This window comes from Kogia breviceps, chromosome 2, assembly GCF_026419965.1.
Source record: "Kogia breviceps isolate mKogBre1 chromosome 2, mKogBre1 haplotype 1, whole genome shotgun sequence".
Lineage (NCBI taxonomy): Eukaryota > Metazoa > Chordata > Mammalia > Artiodactyla > Physeteridae > Kogia > Kogia breviceps.
Genome location: NC_081311.1, coordinates 31,924,995 through 31,950,569, shown reverse-complemented (window position 1 = coordinate 31,950,569; position 25,575 = coordinate 31,924,995). Strand labels below are relative to the sequence as shown.

The following is a 25,575-nucleotide window of genomic DNA, read 5'->3' as shown; positions in this document are numbered from 1 at the left end:
GTCTTCCTACAGACTAGGGGTCTCCAGTGTATGTCCCACTGCACCCCTCTGCATTTTAGAGGAGGAGGGTGGAGGATCAGAGAGAAAAGAAGCTGGGGGAAAGAAAATGAGGCAGGACAGGGAGAGAAGCAATGGAGAATAAAGAGGGAAATATGTGACGGAGGAAAGAGAGGTTTGCAGGAAACCGAGGGACTCTTTCTCGAAGGAAATATTAGAGGGGCACAGCTCCAGTATGGATATATATGCCTGTAGTAAATGAAAGTGCTAAAAATAAGACCATATATGCCATTTTTAAAGAAAACATCCTTGCAGCATAACAATGGAGAGTTAGAGGGGGCAGGGTGGCTAGTGCTGGCCGGAGAGCAGGGCCTGGAGGAAGGAAGACACGCCTGAGGCCACACTGTCCTGCCCCTCCCCCTATCCGGCCCACATCCTGCCTTCCACTTGGTCTGGGCAGTCTTCTGGACAGATTTACTTTACCTCATCCTCAAGGAGCTCTTTGGGTCTGGGTGGGACTTGAGGTTTATGCAGAGAAGTCGGGGCTGGCAGAGTGGTGGCCTGCCTTGCCTTTGCCGACGGCCAGTTGGGTTTACTGGGAAGGGTCTTGCTGAAGGGCGGACACTGCCTCTGGCTTGATCGATTGTCTTGAGAGGAAAAACAAGAACAACAGAGCATAAGATGAACAGTTTCTGGATCATTCCCTGGGCGGAAGCCACCAAGATCTAGAAAGTATAAAACCCCCAGAGTCTATGTAGCCATGGGGCATTCCCTTAAAGAGTAGAATGACATGTTAGGCAAAAATTTCAACTGCCCATTGACTTACATTATAAAAACCAGAAGAATGTCCTCATCAAAAACGTCCTCCTAGGGACTGATGGAGACCCACAGACCCGGGAGAGCAGACAGCCGAAACACTCTGCTAAACAGAGTGGATGGTGACCTTGGCGTTGGTGGGGGGTGGTCTCAGGTGGGGCGGTACTCCTCAGGGGTTCACTTTGCTCCGTGAAGCTTTAAGGGCAGTGATTCTCAATCCTGCCTACACATAGGAACCACCTGGGAGCTTTAAAAAATGCCAAGGCCCCACTCCAGACATGCAGTTTGAACTTCTGGGGAGGGACCTGGTATTATAGGTTTTAAAATTCCCCAGGTTATTCTAAGGTGTATTCAGGGTTGCAACTACTTATCCGGGTGAACCTATACGTTCCTCTCCTTAATGATGTCCTCGAATCATGGGGAAGTCGTGAGTACCCCCTGGTCCAGGACCGTCCTCACCAGGTGTCAGGGAAGGAGTCCAGGCTCTGAAGTCAAGGGCCCTGCATTCAGTCCCCTGCTCTCCATCCACCAGCGGTGCTCCTTTGGGCTGCTTCTTCATTAGGTAACCTCTCTGGGACTCACATTCCTCATTTTTAAAATGAGGATCATAACTATCCACCTCAGAGAGTTATTGTAGGAATTAGGGAGAAAGCAGCAAGGCAGGAGGAACACTGTGCCTGGCAGAGCCAATGCCTAATATGCAGAACTAACCTTACCTGCATAATGTGGTGGAGGGCTTAGGCAACAGGGAGTCTACCTGGTTGATCTGCGAGCACAGATTTTGACTGATACACTGTGGGAAAATCTTCACGTAGGAATAACCTGGCGGGTTCCCCTCCCTGGAACCAGCACAGGCGCTTACACTGGCTTCCTGCTCCTCCCCCCCGCTACAGCCGGCCCCCAGCTTGACACAGCTGCCCCTGCCTCTGCCCGTCCCACTCTGCTCTCCTCCCGGCGTCTGCTGCAGCCCCCGGCTCGCGCTTCTGCCTCGTTGAAGGTATGTGGTTAACTTTGCACTTGGCACCTCCTCGGAAGCCTCCTTCTGGTGGCGCAGCTGCGTTCAGGCAGCAAGGCATCTACCTTACTATGCCTATGACTGTCAGTTTTTGTAGTTTTATTGGCAGCTCTTGGAGTTTACTGAGATTTCTTAATATAAGATTTAAGCCCGTCGGAAGGAGCAAAGCACAGAAGACAGGCTTTGAAGAGTAGGAGCTGGAATGAGCTGCTTAACCGTCCTGAATAGCGGTTTCTTGGTCTGTAAAACGGGCCTGGCGCAGCCCCTTCCTTCCCAGGGTTGTTGCGATGATTGAACGAGGTCACAGATTTGGTTGCGGTGTGTGGAGCGGAGTGGTGAAGAGCACGGGCTCTGGAGGCTGAAAGGCCCGACTTGCATCCGAGCTCCGCCACTTACAAACCTTGGCCCAGTGAGTTCACTCCTCTGAGCCTCACTTTCTTCCTCTGTGACTATCAAGAAGGTGAGGTAAGCCATGACTGTAAAGCACTAAGTTGTAAACTGTAAAAAGTCTGGGAGTCTGCCTGCCTTGCTTGCTGCTTAGCATAGCTCCAGCACATAGTAGGTCCTCAATAGATGTGGCATGAAGCAGGGGCAGTACCTGGTATCCTGTAAGGAGGAACTTATCCTCAGGGATAAGGGACATTAAACCCTTTACACGTAGGGCTGCTGTGTAGGACTCCTAGCCTCACGGTGACCACATGGACACACTCCCCTCCTCACCTGGCTGAACTTAGTCACCTGTTAGAATGGAACACAGACTTCTTCTTTTGGGGGGTGGGCGGGGGGCATTAAAAGCTACACTCGGGCCTGGAGGCCACACCTAAGACTCGTCCTTTTAACCAGTAAGGCTAATTCCAGGCTTAGAAGGCTTCACCCCTATCCCCTCCCCTTGCCCCTTCCCCCAGTTAAAACTCTACAGTCCAGACTCAGTGTATCTGTACAGCCTGCCAGCATGGGGCTGCGGTGGGAGGGATGGAGGAAGGAGGGGGTCTTAGCAGACACTGGGATCCCTGAAGGTCATCCTGGTTCCGTACAGCCATCTCAAGAGAAATTCCAGAACCTGTACGCAGGAAGCCAGAAGAGAAGAAGGGACTAATCCTGGGTTGATTTCTCTGGGGACTCCCAGGAACTGAGGTGGGGTGGGAGCTACGTCAGGATGTGCTTGTTTTATCTTTTGCCTGTTTTCAAATTCCCAGTTTAAGAAGGCTACCCCCTCCCTTCCCCAAAGGGCAAGCTTACCAGCGGGGACTCCCGTGCCTGTGGGTGACCAGATGACCCACTTGGAGGTGGTGCGAGTGGGAGGTGCCCACCAACCTGCGACCTTGGCCTGCCCCGCTCCCTGCTGCCCTGAAGGCCGAGCGCCAAAGGTCTGGGGTGTGGGGGGGGACTCACCTACGTACTCGTCCCTGGTGAAGGGCAGGGCCCGGTGAACTGTCCGAGTCTCCTGCTCGGCGGGTGGTGGCTCGTAGCTGTCGTCCCCAGCCTCCTCAGCCGGCAGCACATACATTTCCGAGTCGGAGTGCTCATCTGGGTTTTCATAATCGCTGTCCTGCAAGTACAGATACCATGCTCGGAGCCCCACGCGTGCTTTTAGGAGGGACGGAGGGACGAGCGAGCAAGGCTGGGAGGGGTCGGCTAACCAGGGTTAGGCAGCTGTTGTCGGCAGCCCTGGGGTGGAAGCCGGGTCTTTTGCCTCCAAAACGTATCCCCCTGGATTGCTATCCTGGGGGAACGCATGGACCTCTAACCCCTAGGATGGCTGAATTCTGTATGTCTGCAAAGAACAGCCAGAGATAAAATATATTTTAAGAAGACAGAAAAAGGACCCAATAAAATAGAAGAACCAAATAGGTTTTATGAATCATGAAAGTTGATGGTTGAGGAAAATGGAAGTTTAATAAGAGAGGGTAAGGAGAAGCTCAGGAATACAAACACCTTTGAGGAGATAAGGTTTGTTTGTTTTAAACAGAGCTAGACAGCTGCAGGGACAAGGACTTGAAATTGACTCAGAGTCCACTCTCTTTCTTTTTGTTTGTTTTTTTCATGTAGATTTTATTTAAGTCCGTACTGAAAATACATTGAGCCAGTCTAAAGTTCCAACAGTTCACAAGGAGGGAAGTCTTCCAAGCCGCTCAGTGCCTCTCCCGAGAGACAGAGTGAGTAGCTTCTTGGGCGTTTTGTTCAGAGGCAGTTTATGTGTGTAGCGCACATGCGTATATGTTCATATGGAGGAAGTGTCTGACTCAGGACTTAAGAGGCCCTCTGACCCCTGGGCCCACTCCCCTTCACACTGCCTGACATGATGATCGACCCGTACGTGATTTTCCGATGAATCTCTGATGCACCTGCCTTTTGGCCTGTCTCCTTTCCCTGGCAATTGTGTAACATTGAGGCAGGTATAGTGTTTCCTGCATTGCTGTATCCTCGGGGCCCGTGACAGGGCCAGCACATGATAGGCACCCAGGATGTTTGGAACAAGTGAAGGAATCAGTGAGTGAACACTGTACTTTCCTCCTCAGTCCGTAGGGAGATGCGGGAGAGGAGAGGAAGAGGGTGAAGAGTGGGATAAGGAAAGAGAAAGGAGGCTGAAAATAGAGCTTTTCCCGAGGTGGCTGGAGGAGTGGGGGGGGAGAGAGAATAAAAGGAGGAAGGAGCCCAAAGGAGGGTGCTTGTCCTTACCGTGGCATGGGGGAGCCAGGAAGGGACAGGGAGAGGGGGGAGGTAAGAAAATTCCTGTAGGGGGGATTTTCCCAAACCCCGAGGTCAGAAATAGCAGATGGGAATATGAAACTAGGCTGAATAAAGTAATGATAATAGTAATGATTATTATTATAACTAACACTTCTATGCACTGTATACGTCACTGACCCCTCACCACAATCATATGAGATAGTTTTTTTTTTAAATCCCATTTTGCACTTGAGGAAACTGAGGCCCAGAGGAGTTGAGTAATTTGAGCCTGCAGTCTGTGCTCTGGAGAAGCCAAAGACTATTCTTTGGAGGTGGAGCGGGAGTGAAAGGGTGGGCCAGGGGGGAGGCTTAACAGGGCAACACCCTGGCTTCCCAAGCCAGGGACCCTCTTCATCCAGGCCAAGGACCCAAATGGTGCTGTTGCAGCATCCCAGGGAGACGTCAGTATGAGCACTGAGAAGCAGCGTCTTTAATAGACATTCAGAAAGTGAAAGAACCAGTGGGCAGCCAGACGCATGTGCCTGAGTGAGGGATGGTTTGGGCATCCCACTTTGTTTCAGTTTTCGTGGAGCAGGGACTGGCTTCCTAGACTTAATTACCTGGAGGCTGAGGATCAGTGTGCATCCCGGGGAGGAGTCTGGAGTCCTTGCAGCCCCTCCGGCACAGCAGTCTGACTGAGAGGACCAGGTTGGCAGAGGTGGCAGAGAAGGTAGAAAGAGAGAGATCCCACGTCAGCTGTTCCTGGCAGCCGTCCTCTGACACTGGGCTGCCTACCAGACTGTACCCCCATGAGGACTGGACTTAGACTACATATTCAGGGCTCAGCAATGGACCTGCTGCAGGGTAGGTGCACACCCAACATACTTGGAATGAATGAATGCTCTGAGCTGCTGCCTGGGCTCTGAAGGGACTGAGGAGGAGGGAATGGATGCTCAGGAAGTGCTGAACTGGCCCTTCATTTGGAAAGTCTTTTCTGTGGGAGATGTACCACAAGCCCCTCCTACTGCAAGCACAGTAGAATGTGTTGAATGCCTTTTCATCAAGAGAATTAAAAGGGAATCTATTCAAACTTCTGAGAGTTTTAAAAAAATCTCTTCACCCCAAATTATTCTAAATTATAACAAACAAAATTCTTTTGTTAATTAATTAATTAATCCATTCATTCATTCATTCAGTACTTGAGGAAGTACAATACTTTGGACAGTCTCATGGGAACTTTGAAGAAGGGAATGTGTAATCAGACAAAAATCTTCTCAAATTGTCCATTCCTTCATTCATGTAATCAATATTTATTGAGCACCTACTATGTGCCAGCCATCATGCTTGACTCAGAGCACAGTCCCTGGCCTCAGAGTGCTTGTATGTTAGCATGGGAGACCAACAACAAACAAATAGTGAATAATAAATAAGTAAATAATCAAACAGATAAAATAGATATGCCTGGTCATAGATGCACTGAGGGAATGGTTGGGTTCCTGAGACAGAGAGCAAAGGGAAGAACGATTCTGTCTTGGAGAGGGGGGTGCTGGAAAGGCCTTCCTGGTGAGAAGCAGACACTTAAGCCAAGCCTGAATTACAAGAAGGAGCCGACCTAGTGAAGAAGGACGGGGTTACTCTGGTTTCTCCTTTCTTCCCCTCTTCCTTCACCTGCCCAAGGACCATGAGTCTGAAATCATTGAGTCAGGCAGGACCTCGACCTGCTGTAGGGACTGAGGGCAGGCCTGTGTGCCTGGGCTGGGATGAGCAACCACTGCTGAGGGAGTGCAGGGAAGTCTAGACAGGGCTGCAGGGGTCGGATTTCATCAGGTCTGGAGGCTTTAGCAACAAGCCTGGATTTCATTCTATGTACCGAGGGAATCCAATAAGGTAACAATTGTGAGTGACTGTTCAATCAATCCTTACTATAGCTGGTACCTTCATTTTGGTTGTTTAACTCTGGGGACACAAGTCATCCCCTCCTCTTCAGGCTGATTTTATTCTGTGTTTGCTAGGTCCCCACCTTGTCTTCTTCCAGCCAGAGAGCTCAGTTTTCTCGGTTGCCTGGGGGATGTTGGTCCAGCGTCTCAACTTTGCTTCAGATGTGGCCGTGTGTGTGTGTGTGTGTGTGTGTGTGTGTGTGTGTGTGTGTGCCTCCAGCAGGGGGCGCAGCTGCAGTGCTTCTGAGAGATCAGTGCTGCTGGGCCCTGGGAGGCTCTCCGTGCCTAAGTGACCCACAGTGAGGCCACCTCACTCCTTCTTTACAAAAATCTTTTCTCTGCAGTTGAAACGGGAGGAACTTCCGTCTCCTGATACTCTGAATCAACTCCAGGTGATGTACACAGTGCGGAGCTGGGCTCAGGCTCAATTCTGGGCACTGGACAGGAGTCCTGGGCTCTCATTCTACTGGGCCACTGAGTAACTGAGAGACGGTCGGCAAGTCATTTTCAGGCTCTCGGCCTCAGTTTCCTTATGGGGTATGTGGTTGTGTGGAGGCCCTCTTGGATCCCTTACAGATATAAAGCTCACTGACTGGAACAGCCTAACATTCTGCATGAATCTGATATGTGAGGAATAATCATTGTACAGAAAAGTTTTTAGGACGTCTTGTCTCTATAAGATTCAGCCCCCAATAGAAGTGGCCCCTGGGGCCCTGTGGGTTGCAGAGCCATTTTGAAGAGGTTCACAATTAATTCTGACACACCACTCCAAAGTCATCATGGTCACGGAGAGCCCTCTCCATCTGTGGCCCCCAGAGCCTGTTCATATCCTCTTGGTCACAGCAAGCCCCTTGAGTTTTAAAAGTCTGCTTCTGAGATCTGAGAGCCTGGGTTTGAATTTTGGAATTGCAAGTTACTTAAACTCTCCATGTCTTGGTTTCTTCACCTGTAAAATGGGCAGGGCTGATGTCCAAACTGTTTAACAACTAATCCGGCCCAGGTACTGACCATGACCTTAAGGAGTGTCCTGGAGACTCCCTGATGTGCCAAGCATTCACTCTTTAGTTGTTGGTTTGTTTAGGGCTCCTGGCAGGGACCAAGCAGTGATGGGGCACTGGGGAATTCAGGGCAGAGGCATTTGCCAACTGATTTGGAAATATTCAAGCATTTTAACATCTGTTTTGGCTGTGCTGGTGAGTACTGTGAATACCAGCAGAAAATGGGGATAACAATGCCTACTCATGGGGCTGTCATGAGGATTACATGAGGGAATAGGTATGAAGCTCCTAGCATGGCACATGATGGTGTTAGCTCAAGTCAGCCGTTGTGAGCCTATTGCTGCCCTGCCTACAGGTGGCCCTTCCAGCCCAGCCATCTCCCCTCCGTGATGCACAGCTGACCACCAGCGTGTCATTCAGAAACAAGTCTTTATAAAGGCCTCCCAGGGGCCCTGGTGGAAATGATACCCTTCTAGTCCCAGGAACAAATACTTACAAAGTCATCTGACCACTGCTCCTCTTCGTCAGCTGGCCTCTCTGAAATGGCATGTGGGAAGCAGAATGCACAAACATAAATCTCAGCTGGCCAGCTCCACCCTGTCCACAAGCACCCCAAACCTGCCTTCTCTGCCCTTGAGCCACCTGCTCCCATCTACTAGGCCTTGAACGGTTATTACAGTCATCTCATGTTCATTCCTTTCAAATCCTTTTTTTTGTTTGTTTTTTAAAAGTCAGCTCTCAACAAAAACCACATTCACAGAAAGATAGACAAGATGCAAAGGCAGAGGGCTATGTAACAGATGAAGGAACAAGATAAAACCCCAGAAAAACAACTAAAAGAAATGGAGATAGGAAATCTTCCAGAAAATGATTTCAGAATAATGATAGTGAAGATGATCCAGGACCTCAGAAAAAGAATGGAGGCAAAGATCGAGAAGATGCAAGAAATGTTTAACAAAGATCTAGAAAATTAAAGAACAAACAAACAGAGATGAACAATACAATAACTGAAATGAAAACTATACTAGAAGGAATCAATAGCAGAATAACAGAGGCAGAAGGACGGATAAGTGACCTGGAAGACAGAATGGTGGAATTCACTGCTGTGGAAAAGAATAAAGAAAAATGAATGGAAAGAAATAAAGACAGCCTAAGAGACCTCTGGGACAACATTAAATGCAACAACATTTGCATTATAGGGGTCCCAGAAGGAGAAGAGATAGAGAAAGGACCCCAAAAAACATTTGAAGAGATTATAGTCAAAAACTTCCCTAACATGGAAAAGGAAATAGCCACCCAAGTCTAGGAAGCACAGAGAGTCCCATACAGGATAAACCCAAGACGAAACACGCTGAGACACATAGTAATCAAACTGGCAAAAATTAAAGGCAAAGAAAAATTATTGAAAGCAACAAGGGAAAAATGACAAATAACATAAACTCCCATAAGGTTAACAGCTGCTTTCTCAGCAGAAACTCTACAAGCCAGAAGGGAGTGGCATGATATACTTAAAGTGATGAAAGGGAAGAAGCTACAACCAAGATTACTCTACCCATCAATGATCTCATTCAGATTCCATGGAGAAATCAAAACCTTTACAGACAAGCAAAAGCTAAGAGATTTCAGCACCACCAAACCAGCTCTACAACAAATGCTAAAGGAACTTCTCTAGTGGGAAACACAAGAGAAGAAAAGAACCTACAAAAACAAACCTCCCAAAATTAAGAAAATCAAAAAAATACTAGCAAACAGAATCCAACAACACATTAAAAGTATCATACACCACGATCAAGTGGGATTTATCCCAGGGATGCTAGGATTCTTCAATATATGCAAATCAATCAATGTGATACACCATATTAATAAATTGAATAATAAAAACCATATGATCATCTCAATAGATGCAGAAAAAGCTTTTGACAAAATTCAACACTCATTTATGATAAAAACTCTCCAGAAAGTGGGCATAGAGGGAAACTACTTCAACATAATAAAGGCCATATATGACAAACCCACAGCCAACATCATTCTCAATGGCGAAAAACTGAAAGCATTTCCTCTAAGATCAGGAGCAAGACAAGGATGTCCACTCTCACCACTATTATTCAACATAGTTTTGGAAGTCCTAGCCACGGCAATCAGATAAGAAAAAGAAATAAAAGGAATCCAAATTGGAACAGAAGAAGTAAAAACTGTCACTGCAGATGACATGATAATCTATATAGAGAATCCTAAATATGCCACCAGAAAACTGCTAGAGCTAATCAATGAATTTGGTAAAGTTGCAGGATACAAAATTAATGCACATAAATCTCTTGCATTCCTATACACTAATGATGAAAAATCTGAAAAAGAAATTAAGGAAACACTCCCATTTACCATTGCAACAAAAAGAATAAAATACCTAGGAATAAACCTACCTAGGGAGACAAAACACCTGTATGCAGAAAACTATAAGACACTGATGAAAGAAATTAAAGATGATACCAACAGATGGAGAGATATACCATGTTCTTGGATTGGAAGAATCAATATTGTGAAAATGACTATACTACCCAAAGCAATCTACAGATTCAATGCAATCTCTATCAAATTACCAATGGCATTTTTTACAGAACTAGAACAAAAAATCTTAAAATTTGTATGGAGACACAAAAGACCCCAAACAGCTAAAGCAGTCTTGAGGGGTAAAAATGGAGCTGGAGGAATCAGACTCCCTGACTTCCGACTACACTACAAAGCTACAGTAATCAAGACAATATGGTACTGGAACAAAAACGGAAATATGATCAATGGAACAAGATAGAAAGCCCAGAGATAAACCCACACACCTATGGTCAACTAATCTGTGACAAAGGAGGCAAGGATATACAATGGAGAAAAGACAGTCTCTTCAATAAGTGGTGCTGGGAAAACTGGAGAGCTATGTGTAAAAGAATGAAATTAGAACACTCCCTAACACCATACACAAAAATAAACTCAAAATGGATTCGAGACCTAAATGTAAGACCGGATACTCTTAAACTCTTAGAGGAAAACATAGGAAGAACACTCTTTGACATAAATCACAGCGAGATCATTTTTGATCCATCTCCTAGAGTAATGGAAATAAAAACAAAAATAAACAAATGGGACCTAATGAAACTTAAGAGGTTTTGCACAGCAAAGGAAACCATAAACAAGACGAAAAGACAACCCTCAGAATGGGAGAAAATATTTTGCAAATGAATCATCAGACAGACAATTAGTCTCCAAAATATATAAACAGCTCATGCAGCTCAATATTAAAAAAACAAACAACCCAATCCAAAAATGGGCAGACCTAAATAGACAGTTCTCCAAAGAAGACATACAGATGGCCAAGAAGCACCTGAAAAGCTGCTCAAATCACTAATTATTAGAGAAATGCAAATCAAAACTACAATGAGGTATCACCTAACACCAGGTCGAATGGGCATCATCAGAAAATCTACGAACAACAAATGCTGGAGAGGGTGTGGAGAAAAGGGAACCCTCTTTCACTTTTGGTGGGAATGTAAATTGATACAGACACTATGGAGAACAGTATGGAGGTTCCTTAAAGAACTAAAAATAGAATTACCCTATGACCCAACAATCCCACTACTGGGCATATGCCCAGAGAAAACCATAATTCAAAAAGACACATGCACCCCAATGATCATTGCAGCACTATTAACAATAGCCAGGTCATGGAAGCAACCTAAATGCCCATCAATAGACCAATGGATAAAGAAGATGTGGTACATATATACAGTGGAATATTACTCAGCCATAAAAAGGAATGACATTGGGTCATTTGAAGAGACATGGATGGGTATAGAGACTGTCATACAGAGTGAAGTAAGTCAGAAAGAGAAAAACAAGTATTGTATATTAACGCATATATGTGGAACCTAGAAAATGGTACAGATGAACCGGTTTGCAGAGCAGAAATTGAGACACAGATGTACAGAACAAATGTATGGACACCAAGGGGGGAAAGCGGTGAGGTGTGTGTGTGCTGGTGTGATGAATTGGGAGATTGGGATTGACATGTATACACTGATGTGTAAAATGGTTGACTAATAAGAAAAAAAATTTAATAAAATATAGTAAAATAAAGTCAGTTTTCAACATATTAAGAAAAGTCTCACTGGGGCAGAGAAATGGTGCATCTGACCCTTATATGTCTTTGTCAAAGGACATTTTTGGGACCTGGGAGTGGCAATCCATACTGTGCTGCTTCCAAGGATTTCTTTGAGTCAATATGTGGATGGTGTACTAGGAAGAGCACTGGACAGGGAGTCAGACCTAAATTCTCATCCAGGATCTGTTTCTAACTAGTTGGAGAGTAGGCAAGAATATCTAACATCTCTGGGCCTCAATTTTCCAGATCTATAAAATAAAATTCCAGATCTCTAAAAGGGAGTAACTTCTATGATTCTCTCTGGCTCAAATGTTGACTTTCTAATAAAAAAGTTTTTTTTCTGGTGCTTTACTACATGCCAGGCAATATTATCAGAGCTTTGTACTCACTTAGCTCTCTCAAAAATCTTATGAGGAAACTGAGGACTAGAGAAGATAAGTAATTTGCCAAAGGTCATATAGTAAATGGTAAAACCAAAGGCTGAGCCCTGGAAGTTGATTGACTTCCAAGTGCATGCTCTGAACCCCAGCGCCACGCTGCCTCATCGTCCTTGGGCTCCAGGGTACAGGCACTGTCTTAGGCTCCACAGGGTGTATAAAAATGGATGTGACAGGTCTTAAGTAGTTTATGATCTTGAAGAATAAAATAGGTCTGGATTAGGACAGTCAAGGAGACTATTAGACCTCTTTCCCTCCAAAACCCATTTAGAGTATGAGAAGCTTAGCAACAATCCCATCACATAAACTGACCTTAGAATCTAAATACAATTCACTCAACGAGACACAGGTTCAGATGGCAGAGTGGCTCTGATGACTGCACCACAGGGCATCCCATCTTCCCTCCCACCCCACTGAGCAGCCACGGCTAGAAGGCCTGGTGGATGGTCCCTGAATCCCCCAGAACCTCAGTGGAAACTTTTCTTGCCATTTCTATCCCCTGCCACAGCAGACCACTGACTCCAGATTCAGGGGGAGTCCACAGAGGCACAAGGAAAAGAATTATGGAGCTGAAGTGGGGGCCAGAAGGAAGTCTTTGGATCAGGGTGGCCAGATTTTAAGCAATGGCGTCAACAGCACCCTCTCTCTCAGGAAAAACATGGTAGGCTCTAAGAAGGAGCTTTATTCAGCAAGTCAAACGTGAGTCAAACTTTGACATTAACAGAAAATAATTCTTATGAAATTATTCTCTGGGTTGACTTATACCAAATTATAGTGTATTCTGATCATTAGGTTTGCCAAGAAACTCTAGAAGAATAGGTGAATAAGTCCTCTTCCCAATATGCCAATACTGGAACAGTGGGGGAATACATTTCTAATACCTTAAGTTTGGGGATAACTGGAGGTCAAAACATAAGGCAGCAAGATGTTTTTATTTCAGTCATTTACAATAGAAACCTTTATAAAATGCCTTTATAAGACACACTTCCCTGCCTTGGTTCACTCCTCCTCTCAGTCAGGCAGGGTCCACTTTCTGATTAGCTACTGGTGAAAGCAGTTGCAGCCATCGTCTAACTAGTTTTCCTGTCTCCATTATCGTTCCTCTTCAATTCATCCTTCCGACCGTTTCTGGTTATTTTCTTAAAATAAAGGTTGGATCATGCTGTTCCTTTCCTCAAGAATCATCAGTGGCTCCTTATGGAATAAAGTCAAACTTCTTTATCAACACATTCAAACGCCTGAACCTGCTGTCCCTCCATCGGCTCCTCTTGCAGCCAGATCTTCCCTGTTCACTTCTAGGAATACCAGCCAGCTTATTCCTCCATCCTGCACTTTGGATAGTTCTCTGCTCTGCTAGTGCTTCTCCCCCAGCCCATCTTCCTTCTTCCATGGAAATCCCTGTCATCCCTCCTCCATAACGTCTTTCCCAGTCCCTCTGGTCATAACCCATCAACTTCTTCCTCTGAGCCCTTGTAGATGCTGCTGGCCCCTTGTGGCATGTATTTCATTCTGCCCTGTGCTTTGACTAAGCTGTTTGTGTCTCTCTGTACCAAAAAGCAAGACCTATTTAATTTATCTTTGGGTCTGGATGGCATTTTGCATTTGTAGTTCTGCATTAATAAAAGCCTAAACTGATAAATGTGTTGAATGGGTGACAATGAGGATAATAATAATAGATTCCATCATTGAATACCTCCTATGTGCTGGGTGCTAGGGGAAGTGTTATAAGTGTATTTCTTCATTTATCCTCAAAACAGTACTATGTGGTAGGTGCCATTATTATCTCTGTTTTACAATCGAGGAAACTGGGGCTAAGGCACTTGTGTCTGAGGCACATGGCTAGTGAGTATGGGGGCTGGATTGGAGGCCAGGCTGTGTTGGCTCCTGCAGCTGAGATCTCATGTGAACCACCTGGCCCTCCACTGAGCATTCAGATGAAACCAAGGAGAAACAAGCATGGCCCAATCCAGGCATTGTGGCTCATCGAGGCAGAAAACAGAGAAAAGCATCACGTCGTCAAGGTTATTTGATTGGCCACCCACCCTCTCCCAGACACATCCATCTTCTGGTCCCACGGGCAGCTCACTATGTCACACTCATAAAGCCACAACCTAGCAAGCCACTGCCCAGACCAAAAAGCATAACAATCCAAAGTATGAGATCCAAGTACTGGGTGGTTTCCCAGCATCTCAGGGAGCCTCCCAAAGTGTGTGGGTAGTGGTTTTAGAACCAAGCTCCCTGGATTCAAATCCTGGCTCTGCTCCCTACCACCTGCTTGGCAATGGACCAGTGCTTTGTTTAAAGCTCAGTTTCCTCGCCTGTAAAACAAGGATAAGAATAGTGTCTGCCTCATGTGTTTATGAGAGTCAAATAATGTAATACAAGTGAAATGCTTTGCAAAGCCTGACACCCATTAAGTGCTGTGTCAATGTTATTCACTGTTATCTTAATAAACCCTCAAAACGATACCAATTCTACTTCACTGTAATGGTAACCACGCGGTATGGCTACCACAAAGAGTGGATCCAAGAAAGCCTCTAATGCAGTGAATAAAATTTTCAGGAGGGTAAGTTCAAGTTGAACATGGGCCCGGTGGTGTGGGATTGCAGGCCCCTGCCAAGGAGCTGAGTTGCTTGTTGGGCCTCCTCGTCAGGGAAAGCCTCTCCTGCTATGCTGTGTACCTGGTTTGGGGTTTATCCTCTATTTACTGTGTTGTGATCCCATGCTACACTTCCTCCCCTTGCCGGGTCCAGGCTTTGCGATTCCTGTGGCCCTCCCACGCCCGAGGACATAGCACCTGGCACTATGAGACATGTGGGAATGGCCAGGAAGGCTCCATCTCAGCATCTGCTCCAGGCCAAGAAATGTAGGATTTTGAGCTTGGGCCCTGGGGTCAGGCTGCCTTGCTCAAAATCCTGATTCTGTTATTTTCTAGCAGTGTGACCTTAGGCAACCTGTTAACCTCTGGGCCTCAGTTTTCTCATCACTAAAATGGACATTATTTTTAGCACCTGTATCATAGGATTTTGAGAGAATGAAAATGAAATGGCACATGGAAAGTACTTAGAAGAGTACCTTACATAGAGTAAGGGCCCAGTGAATGATGGTTATTACTATTAATTTACTTTCTCTGTAATTCTTACAGTAACCTGAAGGATAGACATCCTTATCTCCAGGTAAGGAATCTGAGGCTTGGGGAAGTTACAAAACTTTTCTAGGTTCAGTGCTTAGGGGGCAAAGCCAGGATTCCAACCCAGGCCTAAAGGACCTCAAAGGCCAAGATCTTCTCACCAAGCCAGCCTCTACAATGGAAATAAAAGACCTAGAGTCTGGAGAAACAATCATGTATCAGAGTGAAGATGATCCAGGGTTGTATAAAATTTCCTGGTGATTGTCCCAGGACCCGATCATCACGCCAGGTGCTGGGAGAGTTTGGAGAAGGGTGCACTGAGTGAGGGCTGAGAGGTTACACGAGGCTGCGTGCCAAAGGTGGGACTGAACTGGGCCTTAAAGGACGAGCGAGGCTTGGGCAGGAGAATGACGATGAAGGAGGTTGTCCTCCTTCCACCCCCAGCACAGGGGTTTTTGTATCAGTCCCAGAAGCACAGCTTAGCCAGTGGATGGAAGGGGGCATCCGTAAGGCACAGGTGCGCGCAGAATGGCCGAGCTGCACTGGAGAGTCACAGGGAACTTCACCGCCAGGTAAACAAAGCTCGATTTGTTGCCAGCCAAGGGGATGCTCCAGCCTCAGTGGGCACTGCAGGTTCTGGTGACAAGCTGGAGATGGGGGTGCTGACGAGCCTGGTGTCTGAGTAACCCAGGTGTGAAGAGACAGAGGCTGAACCAGACTGGGGGTCGTGGGAATGGGTGTGGATGGCTGGAGGGACAGTAAAGGACTCTGTGTTGAGAGCTTGAGGGAAAGGGTGAAGGAGAGGGTGTGAATTCAGTCTCTTGGCTGGGGGCCATCAGGAGCACCAGAGACCATGGGCGGAGCTGGTGGCCTCCCAGCCATGGGCGTTGAGAGGTGCACTCCGCAGCTGTGTGCAAACACACAGCCTCGCTGTGGCCCTGATTCCACTCTAGAAGCAGTGCTCTCGGCCACTGGGCCCTGGGCATTTCCCCTCTTTGTGAGCCAGTGGTGGAATGCAGGAAACCAGTGGGAAGACTTGGGGCAGGATGCAGGAAGCAAAGAAGGAAGGAGGGTAGTCTAGCTGTGCTGGTGGGACAGACACAGGGAAGGAATAGAAAGCAGAACCACAGAGGCTGCAGGGGAGGCAGTGAGCTGACAGTCCCACTGGGTACACCCGAGACAAGAAAGAGATATGACTTAGCATGGGGAGCTGAGGCCAAAGCCAGATCCAGGCTGGCTAGGAGAGGTGATTTGTGTCTAAATACTTAACGTCTTAGAAATTCCGTCTGTCTGTCCGTTCATTCATCCTTCACAGGGCCCTGTTGATGGGTGTGGGTGTGCAGAAATGGGGGACACAGTCCTGGCTTAGTCAGTGGCTGGCTGTATGACCTGGGGCAGTCACTGTACCTCTCTGGTCTCCAGTTATCCCTAACATGAGAAGCTTGAATTGGGTGATCCTTCAGGACTTTCTAGGTTTTAAAATACCTTTGAGTCCAAGTTTCATTCTTCTAGTCTTAGTTCCATGAGGCAGCACTGATGTTGAATACAGCTCTCCCTATGCTCAGCTTTGCTGGTACCACCAGTTAGAGGGTAACCAGGGAGACAAAAAAATCAAATGAATGCTGGCTTCACTAAGGACACCAGGACAGGGGCAAAAGCAGGTTATATTTCCCTCTTTTGTAGACAGAGAGTTGTTATGCATAGTCTGTGCTTCTGTGGTGGGCATTTACCCAGCAATCCCTGTCTAAGTATCTTTCTTTGCCCTGAGGTCTCCCCGCTTTATCAATGCTCCGATCTCTTCCCCGAACTCGGTGGTGGGAGGAGAAGGTGGACCTCCTGGGGACATGACAACAGTCCCTGGATGTCAGGGCCCTAGGGTACAAGGAGAGAGGCCTTGTTCAGTTCTGACCTCTCAGGGGCTTGCAGAGTGACCAGTGGGGCTTCTGCAGTGACCCCAGAAGACTCTGGGGGCACCACGACTGATCTCCCCTCCCCACCCTCCCTCTCCAGCCAGACCTTAGACTCAAAGATAGAGGAGGCTGTTCAACTCTGAAAGTTCAACAAGCAGGTGTTAATGTCAGAGGCTCTGGGGCTTTCAGAATAGTAAATATGAAATGCCTCAGAAAAGTGTAGCCATCCCAGCTTGGATCAAAGGGAGGAAAAATAGAAGCCTGGAGTGGGTCTTCTTTTTAGTGGCTGCAGTAACCTTGGACAGATTACTTAATGTTCCTGAAACACATTTTCCTCATTTGTGAGACTGAGATAGTCATTTCTATATAATGTGCTAATGGGAGATTAAATGAGCTAATGTCTGTAAAGAGCTTAGCATAATGCCCAGGACAGAGTAAACACCCAATACGTTTTGGATACCCTCCCTTCCCGCAACAATGCCAGCTGCACAGGAGTAATACAGTTTGCTCAGTGGACCGTGAGCTCCCTGCAAGCAATGTTCCCTCCTCAGAGACCAGGTAGGGTTGTGAGGTCTGAAGTGAAAGCAACAGGCCGCACACTGGCCTGACCTGCATCTGTAGGCGGTCCAGGCCTCCATTCTTTGTATAATTCAAGCTTTGTCCTTACACACTCCACTAGAGGGACTGTGGTTACTCTTTTGCTGACCTCTGGGGGGCGCTGGCCCTTCCTAGCCTCTGCTCTCTGAAGGTCAGCATCACCAAGGTCAACACACTCTCCAGCCTGGCTTAAAGGGTTTGGGAAGTCATTTGCTTCCGGAACTGGAAAGAGGACATAATTCCAGCATCCAGCTGAAACAGGTGGGGCTGTTTCAGAAACCTTGGGTGGATCAAATCTGCACAGACCTCCAGGGAGCACTTGATAGGCTTCCTGGGCTCAGGAGGTCTGGTGGGCTAAGGTCTCCAAGCACTGGGGCCTCCAAGATACTTGAAGATGCTATGGATTCAGGAGGAACTGTCAGGGTTGGTTTCTGAGGCCCCAGGCTTGCAGCTGCACAGGAACCCCAAGGCTCAGGGAAAGTAGCTGGAAATGCTCCTGGGACATGAGTTGGCGGGGGCAGGGGGTGGCAAAGGGGGTACTAACTGCAGGTGATGATGGTGGTTTTGCCAAAAGGACCTTTTCCAGGGATTGAGAGCAGGGAGATTAGGCAAGGCCGTAGTGGTCTGGTGAAACAATAGGATGAATTTTAGAGGTTCTGGAACTTCAACAGATTTGTCTTTCAGTTCAGGAGAATCAATAAGGACAGAGTTGGTGGTTTATAGCAGGGTTTCTCAAATTAAATATACATTCAAATCCTCTGGAGTTCTTCTTAAAATGCAAATTCTGATCCAGTAGTTCTAGGGTGGAGCAGAGATTTTGCATTTCTAACAAGCTCCCAGGTGATGCTGTTGCTTCCAGGCTAGGAATTACACTCTGAGTAGCAAAGACTTAGAAGGCCTGACTGGGCCAGGTTTCTGCGTTCCAAGAGAGATTAAGTACAAATGTACTGATATCAAGACTATTTGGGGGGTTTCAGGGAAGAGAGCAGGTGTCTGAGGTCAAGAAAGGGAACACTTCAGAGCGTCAAGGAGATTGGAAGAGGCAAAGTTCTAAAGCCGGGGAAGGTTAGGAGAGACTTGCTTCATCACTGGGCCCTGGGCTCCCAGGACCTGCGTCTCTGCCAGAGTGTTGAGTATTTGCTTTGGCGAGAACCTAACAGATCTTCTGGTTCAGCCCTGCATGATCTAGAAAAGGAGAAAAGAGTGAGCTGTCCAAAGTTACACAGCCATTTAGTGGCTAGGCATTGAAGGACCTTGTATGCAGGCTCGGTAGTTTGCAGTTCTTCTTGTTGATAACGTAGAGCCGTGAAAATATTTAAGCAAAGGTATTTCAGAACAATTCTCTCGTGGAGGTTGAGAGGACCCCGTGGAATTAGGAATTCAGGAGACTACTTAGAGGCTTTTGTTCTAGGACAAGCAAGAGATGACCAGGGTCTGAGCAGTAGCCATGTAAACAGAGAGGGGCAAAAATATTTGAGAGACACTTAAAAGAGAGAATTAATAAGTTTTAGAGATTAATTTTGTTTGTAGAGGTTGAAGGAAGAGGAGGAATCAAGGATGATCTCGAGTGTGTGGGGGTTAGGCAAAAGGGTGAATAAATCATGAATGCTCCCCGTCTTCTGTCCAAGTAAAAAGTAGAGGAAAAGAAGGGGCCTGGGTGAGGGGATGAGCAAGGAGACAGTTGAGTATGAGACCATCAGGAGACATCCATCCTGAAGTCAGATAGATCGAACTGCCTCTGAGGTCCTAATGTTTGTGTCCAGCATCTCCAGTGCTGTTGGGTCATCTACAAAGTGACAAATCTTCCTGCTAATTCCCCAGAATTCAAATGGAAGGTCACCGTCTCAGAGAGACCTTCCTGACTGCTTGAGTTGTTCCCTTACCCCCTACTGATTCCCTATCACTGCATCTGCCATGTTCCTTCACAGCAGTTACCATGTTTGGTAATTTATATTTATCTGTTTATGTTCTGATTTATTATGTGACTCCCCACTAGTCATTAGGCACTTTAAGGTTGAAGACTATATTTTGTTCCTTATTATATATCTAGCACAGTGAATGTCAAACAGGACACTCGTGTAATATTTGTTGAGTGAATCAAAAACTGTGTGGTACGGCTGAAGCACCTGGAGATGTTTATTCTAGAGAAGAAGTCATTCGAAGGACCTCACTTCTTAATTCTATCCTTGAAGTTGCACAGAACAACTCTGTTTCCCCTTTCTTTAATATTCAAAAACTTGCACTGTGTGGCCACCCAGAGAGACTTAGGAAGCCACAGGAAATGGATCGCATCTTCATCCCTCCAGGGCTGTCTCTCCGTGACTGGACCAGACAGGCTTGGGAGGTCATCACAGGAGGTGTCCAAGTGGAAAGTGGGCCTTGTGTGTGGTGCATAGTGGGGGGGTGGTTATCTTTAAGCATTGGATTGGATGTTAGATTATATGACCTCTGGGTCCCTTTAAAACCTGAGACTCCACGATTCCATATTTTCCCATCAAACCTTTGGGTACCTAACAGGTTCAGTCTGCTTCGATTTCTTTTTTTTCTGCGGTACACGGGCCTCTCACTGTTGTGGCCTCTCCCTTTGCGGAGCACAGGCTCCGGACGCGCAGGCTCAGCGGCCATGGCTCACGGGCCCAGCCGCTCCGCGGCATGTGGGATCTTCCCAGACCGGGGCACGAACCCATGTCCCCTGCATTGGCAGGCGGACTCTCAGCCACTGCGCCACCAGGGAAGCCCCGATTTCTTTTCTTTTTTAGAACTTGGAGGGGAAAATGTATTTGTTCTCTTTAACTTTTCTTTTTTTTTTTTTTTTTCACTGCACCGCTCGTCTTGTGGGATATTAGTTCCCCAACCAGGGATTGAATCCGGGCCCTCCGCCAGAGAATTCCCTCATTTGCTTTTGATTAAGTAGATTTTGGACAAGATTGGGTGTGTTCAGGGTGGTATAGCCATAGACAAATTAGGTAGATTTTAAAAGTCAGGAGGGGGTGTTTATTCTTTAGCTCCAAATTGCAAAGGAATCCCCTAATCAACTGTCTAGGCTTGCTGACGGATTGGCAATGTGAGGTCAATAAATACTGTGTGACCTAGTGAGTTCTGGAAAGTGACCAATGGGTCAGTGACCAGACTTGGTATGCCGGTCAGCATTTCTGAGTGTGATAAGATTTCACCAGTGCCCAAGGGGAACTCAACTACCTGATTTAATGCTATCTTGATCAGTGGCAGAAAAAAATAAAATAAAATAGTAATCATCCTTTAAGGTTGTGATTTGGTTTTGGCTGTTGCCCTATAGAGGAAGAGTCTTCATCCATGTCTGTAGCCTCGTGGTTTTCACTGAGGGCTGTATAGATCTGTCCATATCCAGGACCTCTTTATATTTAAGCCAGTAGAAAGAGATTTTAGACTTATCCTCCCAATGCATCTGTTCGAGAAAAGGAAAGTGTGGTGGATAGTTTACTTAGCTAACTGCTGCCATAAACACTACCAATCTCAAGATTAACTCCTCTTCCCTGACAAAGTTGATCCTAGGTGGAATGGGGTTGCAGGGCTAAAACTTGGAGAGCACTAAGTAACTCTGTGTTATCAGTAATTTATTCCACAACCCTCTCCCCCACCTCACTGACCCTCAAGTATCTATTTTAACAATTCTTTGTCTAGGAAGCCTTCCATTCCCCACCTCCTGCACATGCACCACCTCAGATTAGATTAGGTGCCGTTGCTATGTACTTCCACAGAACTTTGCGCTTCCCCATCATGCTGAATTGTAATTGCTTTTAATATCATTGATCTTCCCTTCTAGACTATAACTTCTGTGAATATGGAGATTATATCTATTTTATTTTCACTGTATTTCTACTAAAACCTTGTATGTGCCTGGCACATGGAAGTTGCTTAGTACATATTTGATAAATAGGTGAGTGGATGGATGGATGGATGGATTGAAGGACTACTACCTCCCCACTACAGTCAAATGCCTAATAGATTTGGTCATTCTTAAAATTAGGATGGGCTCCTTTTGTTTTCAAATGAGTAGAACGGTGTTCCCTTTTCCCTTTTCAAGAAGTAACTGTGAACATTAGATTAGTCAAGAGTCCAAGTACCTTAGAAATACTCTTACCTGAGGCATAGTCCCTTCGCGGAACACTTGGAGGTGCTTTGACTTTCAGCCTGTAAATAGCAAATTAGACAACTGGTCAGTGAGTAGGACAACTGTTGTCAAGGTCCATGATATAAGCATGTTTAGAGATAATGGATAGATAACTAATAGAATAATAGCTTCTTTTGGACTCATCACATTGAAAGCCTAAATGTACTGTAATGTAGCAAAGCCATTAGTCAGCAGTTTCCCACATCTCCCCATCTCCCCAGTGGGGCTGTGACTCCACAAAAGTGAAGCTGGGAGGTGAAAGGGCTCCGAGAGGCCAGAATACATGTAAGCGCCGGGCTCAGAGGTTCAAGGAAGGTAAATGTTGATTGGTTGATAGGAAGGGAAGAGAAGATTAACTCTATTTTAACAAATAATTTAATAAACGCTTTAAATAATAGTAAAAAATTAGCTTTAATCAACAGTTTAGCTGTAGGTTGGACTGAAATTATTTTTGTACTATTGAAAAAATGCCAAATAAGTGAGCAGTGAGTGTCTCCAGGTTGGGGATTGTGATATTTAGATTAGAAGTTGAACTGTTTGAAGCACTCTCAAAACTGCTATCTTGGGCTTCCCTGGTGGCGCAGTGGTTGAAAGTCCGCCTGCCGATTCAGGGGACACGGGTTCGTGCCCCGGTCCGGGAGGATCCCACATGCTGCGGAGCAGCTGGGCCCGTGAGCCATGGCCGCTGAGGCTGCGTGTCCAGAGCCTGCACTCCGCAACGGCAGAGGCCACAACAGTGAGGCCCGCATACCGGGAAAAACAACAACAAACTAAACTGCTATCTTTATGCACATATAAAATGTTCTGAATATTCACAATGCTTCCCCACTCATTAAAAGGAGAAAACTAAAATTACATTTCAAAAATGTATCCCAGTTTTTAGGCTTTTTACAAGTTCTGACAACACTTTCATTATTTGAAATGTGTAAGTTTTATAGTAAATTATTATTTTTAATAATAGTTACCCATTTTATTTAAGAATGATTTGCTTAGTGAAATTTAAAATATATATAAATAAACCTATATAAAACCCAGTAGCCTTCATATACTAAAATATCACATCTCTTTATATAAGCAGTGTATAAGGTAACCATTACATACGAAACATATTTCATTTTTTGGGAAAAAAAGCGGTACAGAAAATCATGTTTGATTACAAAAAACAAGCCTTATAAACCAGAACTGTAATGTTGCAAAAATAACAATATTTATATTTGCCTAGAAATTCTGCTTTTTGTTTCCCCAAAGGCTCTCCTGTTTGTTATTTCATTTAATTCTCAGCAAGCCAGCAGGGCGAGCTGGGAAGACATTGTCATTAGACCTATGATGAGGTCCAGAGAGAGATTGTCCAAGGTGCTGAAGGGAAGAAAAACAAAAACAAAAGTGTATCTGGTGCCGGGTCTGTTCATGGAACAGTAAGATTTCAAAAAACAGAAACCAACTATTACTTGTTATTGCCTTCCTTTCAAAAAAGAAAAGAAAGGGTATTTTAATACCCCAAATGTGTGAAGGTCATCATCTCAGAATAAAGGATAGATTCAAGAGATTACCGTTGGTCACTGAACACCGACCAGGAATAAGAGGTGTGGTTTGGGCCTCACTGAGCAGCCAGCAGCTGCATGCCAACCCCCCACACTTCAAGGTCCTTATTTTCTCATTTGGCCATGAACCACTGACTACTCTGTTATGCTCTTCTGTTAGGAAACCAGTGTGCTCAACTGTGCTTCCTCCTTTCAAGGTTGCACCTGTTGCTTGGTTACAAGTGAGAGCTTAACTTCAGGGCACTTAGACCCAAAGGACCATTGACTTCACCCAGGGAAATGACTATGGCAGCCATATTTTCCAAGCTGAGAAGAAAACATGGTTTGTCAAGTAAAAAAGTGCATTTAGGGCTTCCCTGGTGGCGCAGTGGTTGAGAGTCCGCCTGCCGATGCAGGAGACACGGGTTCGTGCCCTGGTCCGGGAGGATCCCACGTGCCACGGAGCGGCTGGGCCCGTGAGCCATGGCCTCTGCGCCTGCGCGTCCGGAGCCTGTGCTCCGCAACGGGAGAGGCCACAGCAGTGAGAGGCCCGCATACCGCAAAAAAAAAAAAAAGTGCATTTAGGGATAATGGGCAGAATGAAGTAGAAATTATATGGAAAAATTTGAGCTCCATGGCTTCTGTTAAGTATGACTGGCCATAGAATAAAGAGACATTTTATACAAGACTTCATATTATTGAGAGAATTGGTGTATTGTAAAATTGGCAACTGTGGGATAATTAATCTAGAATTTCTAGTAATTAAAACAATGACTAGCAGGGTTCCCTCATTTCAATGAGATTCTATATATATCAGAAATAAGAAATGAAAATAATCACACACCTCTCCCCATCATAGGACAGAACACGAAGACAAATTCTTCTCCTGTATGAGGTGACCACTGTCCCACAAGCAGAAGACCATTTTAACTATTTTATGATGATCAGTTATACATATTGAAACTCCTTTACATTTTATAGCCTAAAAACACCACAAAAAGTGATATCTTACTCTTTTTTTTTTAACTTTATTTATTTTTGGCTGCATTGGGTCTTCATTGCTGTGTGCGGGCTTTCTCTAGTTGTGGCAAACGGGGGCTACTCTTTGTTGTGGTGCACAGGCTTCTCATTGTGGTGGCTTCTCTTGTTGCGAAACACGGACTCTAGGCGTGCAGGCTTCAGTAATTGCAACACACGGGCGTCAGTAGTTGCAACGCGTGGGCTCAGTAGCTGCAGCACACAGGCTGTAGGGCACAGGCTCAGTAGTTGTGGCGCACGGGCTTAGTTGCTCCGTGGCATGTGGGATCTGCCCAGACCAGGGCTCAAACTCGTGTTCCCTGCATTGGCAGGCAGATTCTTAACCACTGCTCCACTAGAGAAGTCCCTGATTTCTTACTCTTAAGTTTAGCAAAGACCAAAAAAAAAAAGATACTCTGTTCTAAAGGCACAAGGAAATGAACTTTTATCCACTATTGGTGGTACAAAATTTTTGGACAGCAATTTGGTAATATCAAGCAAAATTTCAAGGGCACAAATCCTTCTACCCAGAAACTAGAAATTTCAGTTTAGGAATTTAGCTTTCTGGTACATTCAAAGTCTGCAAAGGATATTTATTGAAGTATTATTTGTGACAGGTAAACTAAAAGAAATGGCCACAAAATTTTGATAGATATTATCAAATCGGCCTCCAAAATGTATGTTTAAACTCCTACTCCCACTTTAAAAAATGTCCATCAATATGTAGCTGGTTAAATGAATGATAATACATTTATAGTAGACTATTAATTATCTGTTTAAAAGGTATATGGTGGGCTTCCCTGGTGGCACAGTGGCTGAGAATTTGCCTGCCAATGCAGGGGACACGTGTTCAAGCTCTGGTCCGGGAAGATCCCACATGCCATGGAGCAACTAAGCCCAAGCGCCACAACTACTGAGCCTGCTCTCTAGAGCCCATGAGCCACAGCTCCTGAGCCCACATGCCACAACTACTGAAGCCCGGGCACCCAGAGCCCATGCTCCATAACAAGAGAAGCCACTGCAATGAGAAACCTACGCACCGCAACAAAGAGTGGCCCCGCTTGCCATAACTAGAGGAAGCCCGCGCGCAGCATGAAGACCTAACGCAGCCAAAAATAAATAAATAAATAAACTTAAAGAAAAGGTATATCGTTATTTTTACATACTAACAAAGAAAGATGTCCATGATTTAGCATTAATTAAAACCAACAAAGCAAGTTGGTAGAATGTGTAT

General features: G+C 45.7%; 1 protein-coding gene across 2 annotated transcripts in view; it reads right to left on the bottom strand.

Annotated features, from left to right (window-relative positions):
- BLNK (B cell linker) overlaps positions 1–25,575 on the bottom strand; it is an 82,472-nt gene that overhangs the window by 32,168 nt on the left and 24,729 nt on the right. Inside the window, exons 3-7 of one of the 2 annotated variants that reach the window (XM_059054522.2) lie at positions 21,775–21,824; positions 7,930–7,970; positions 5,119–5,193; positions 3,221–3,377; positions 481–644 (exon numbers count right to left, since the gene is read on the bottom strand). In XM_059054522.2, the coding sequence (XP_058910505.1) occupies positions 481–644; positions 3,221–3,377; positions 5,119–5,193; positions 7,930–7,970; positions 21,775–21,824 (487 nt within the window). The remainder of the gene's footprint in view (positions 1–480; positions 645–3,220; positions 3,378–5,118; positions 5,194–7,929; positions 7,971–21,774; positions 21,825–25,575) is intronic. The other variant, XM_059054523.2, reaches the window with a different exon arrangement.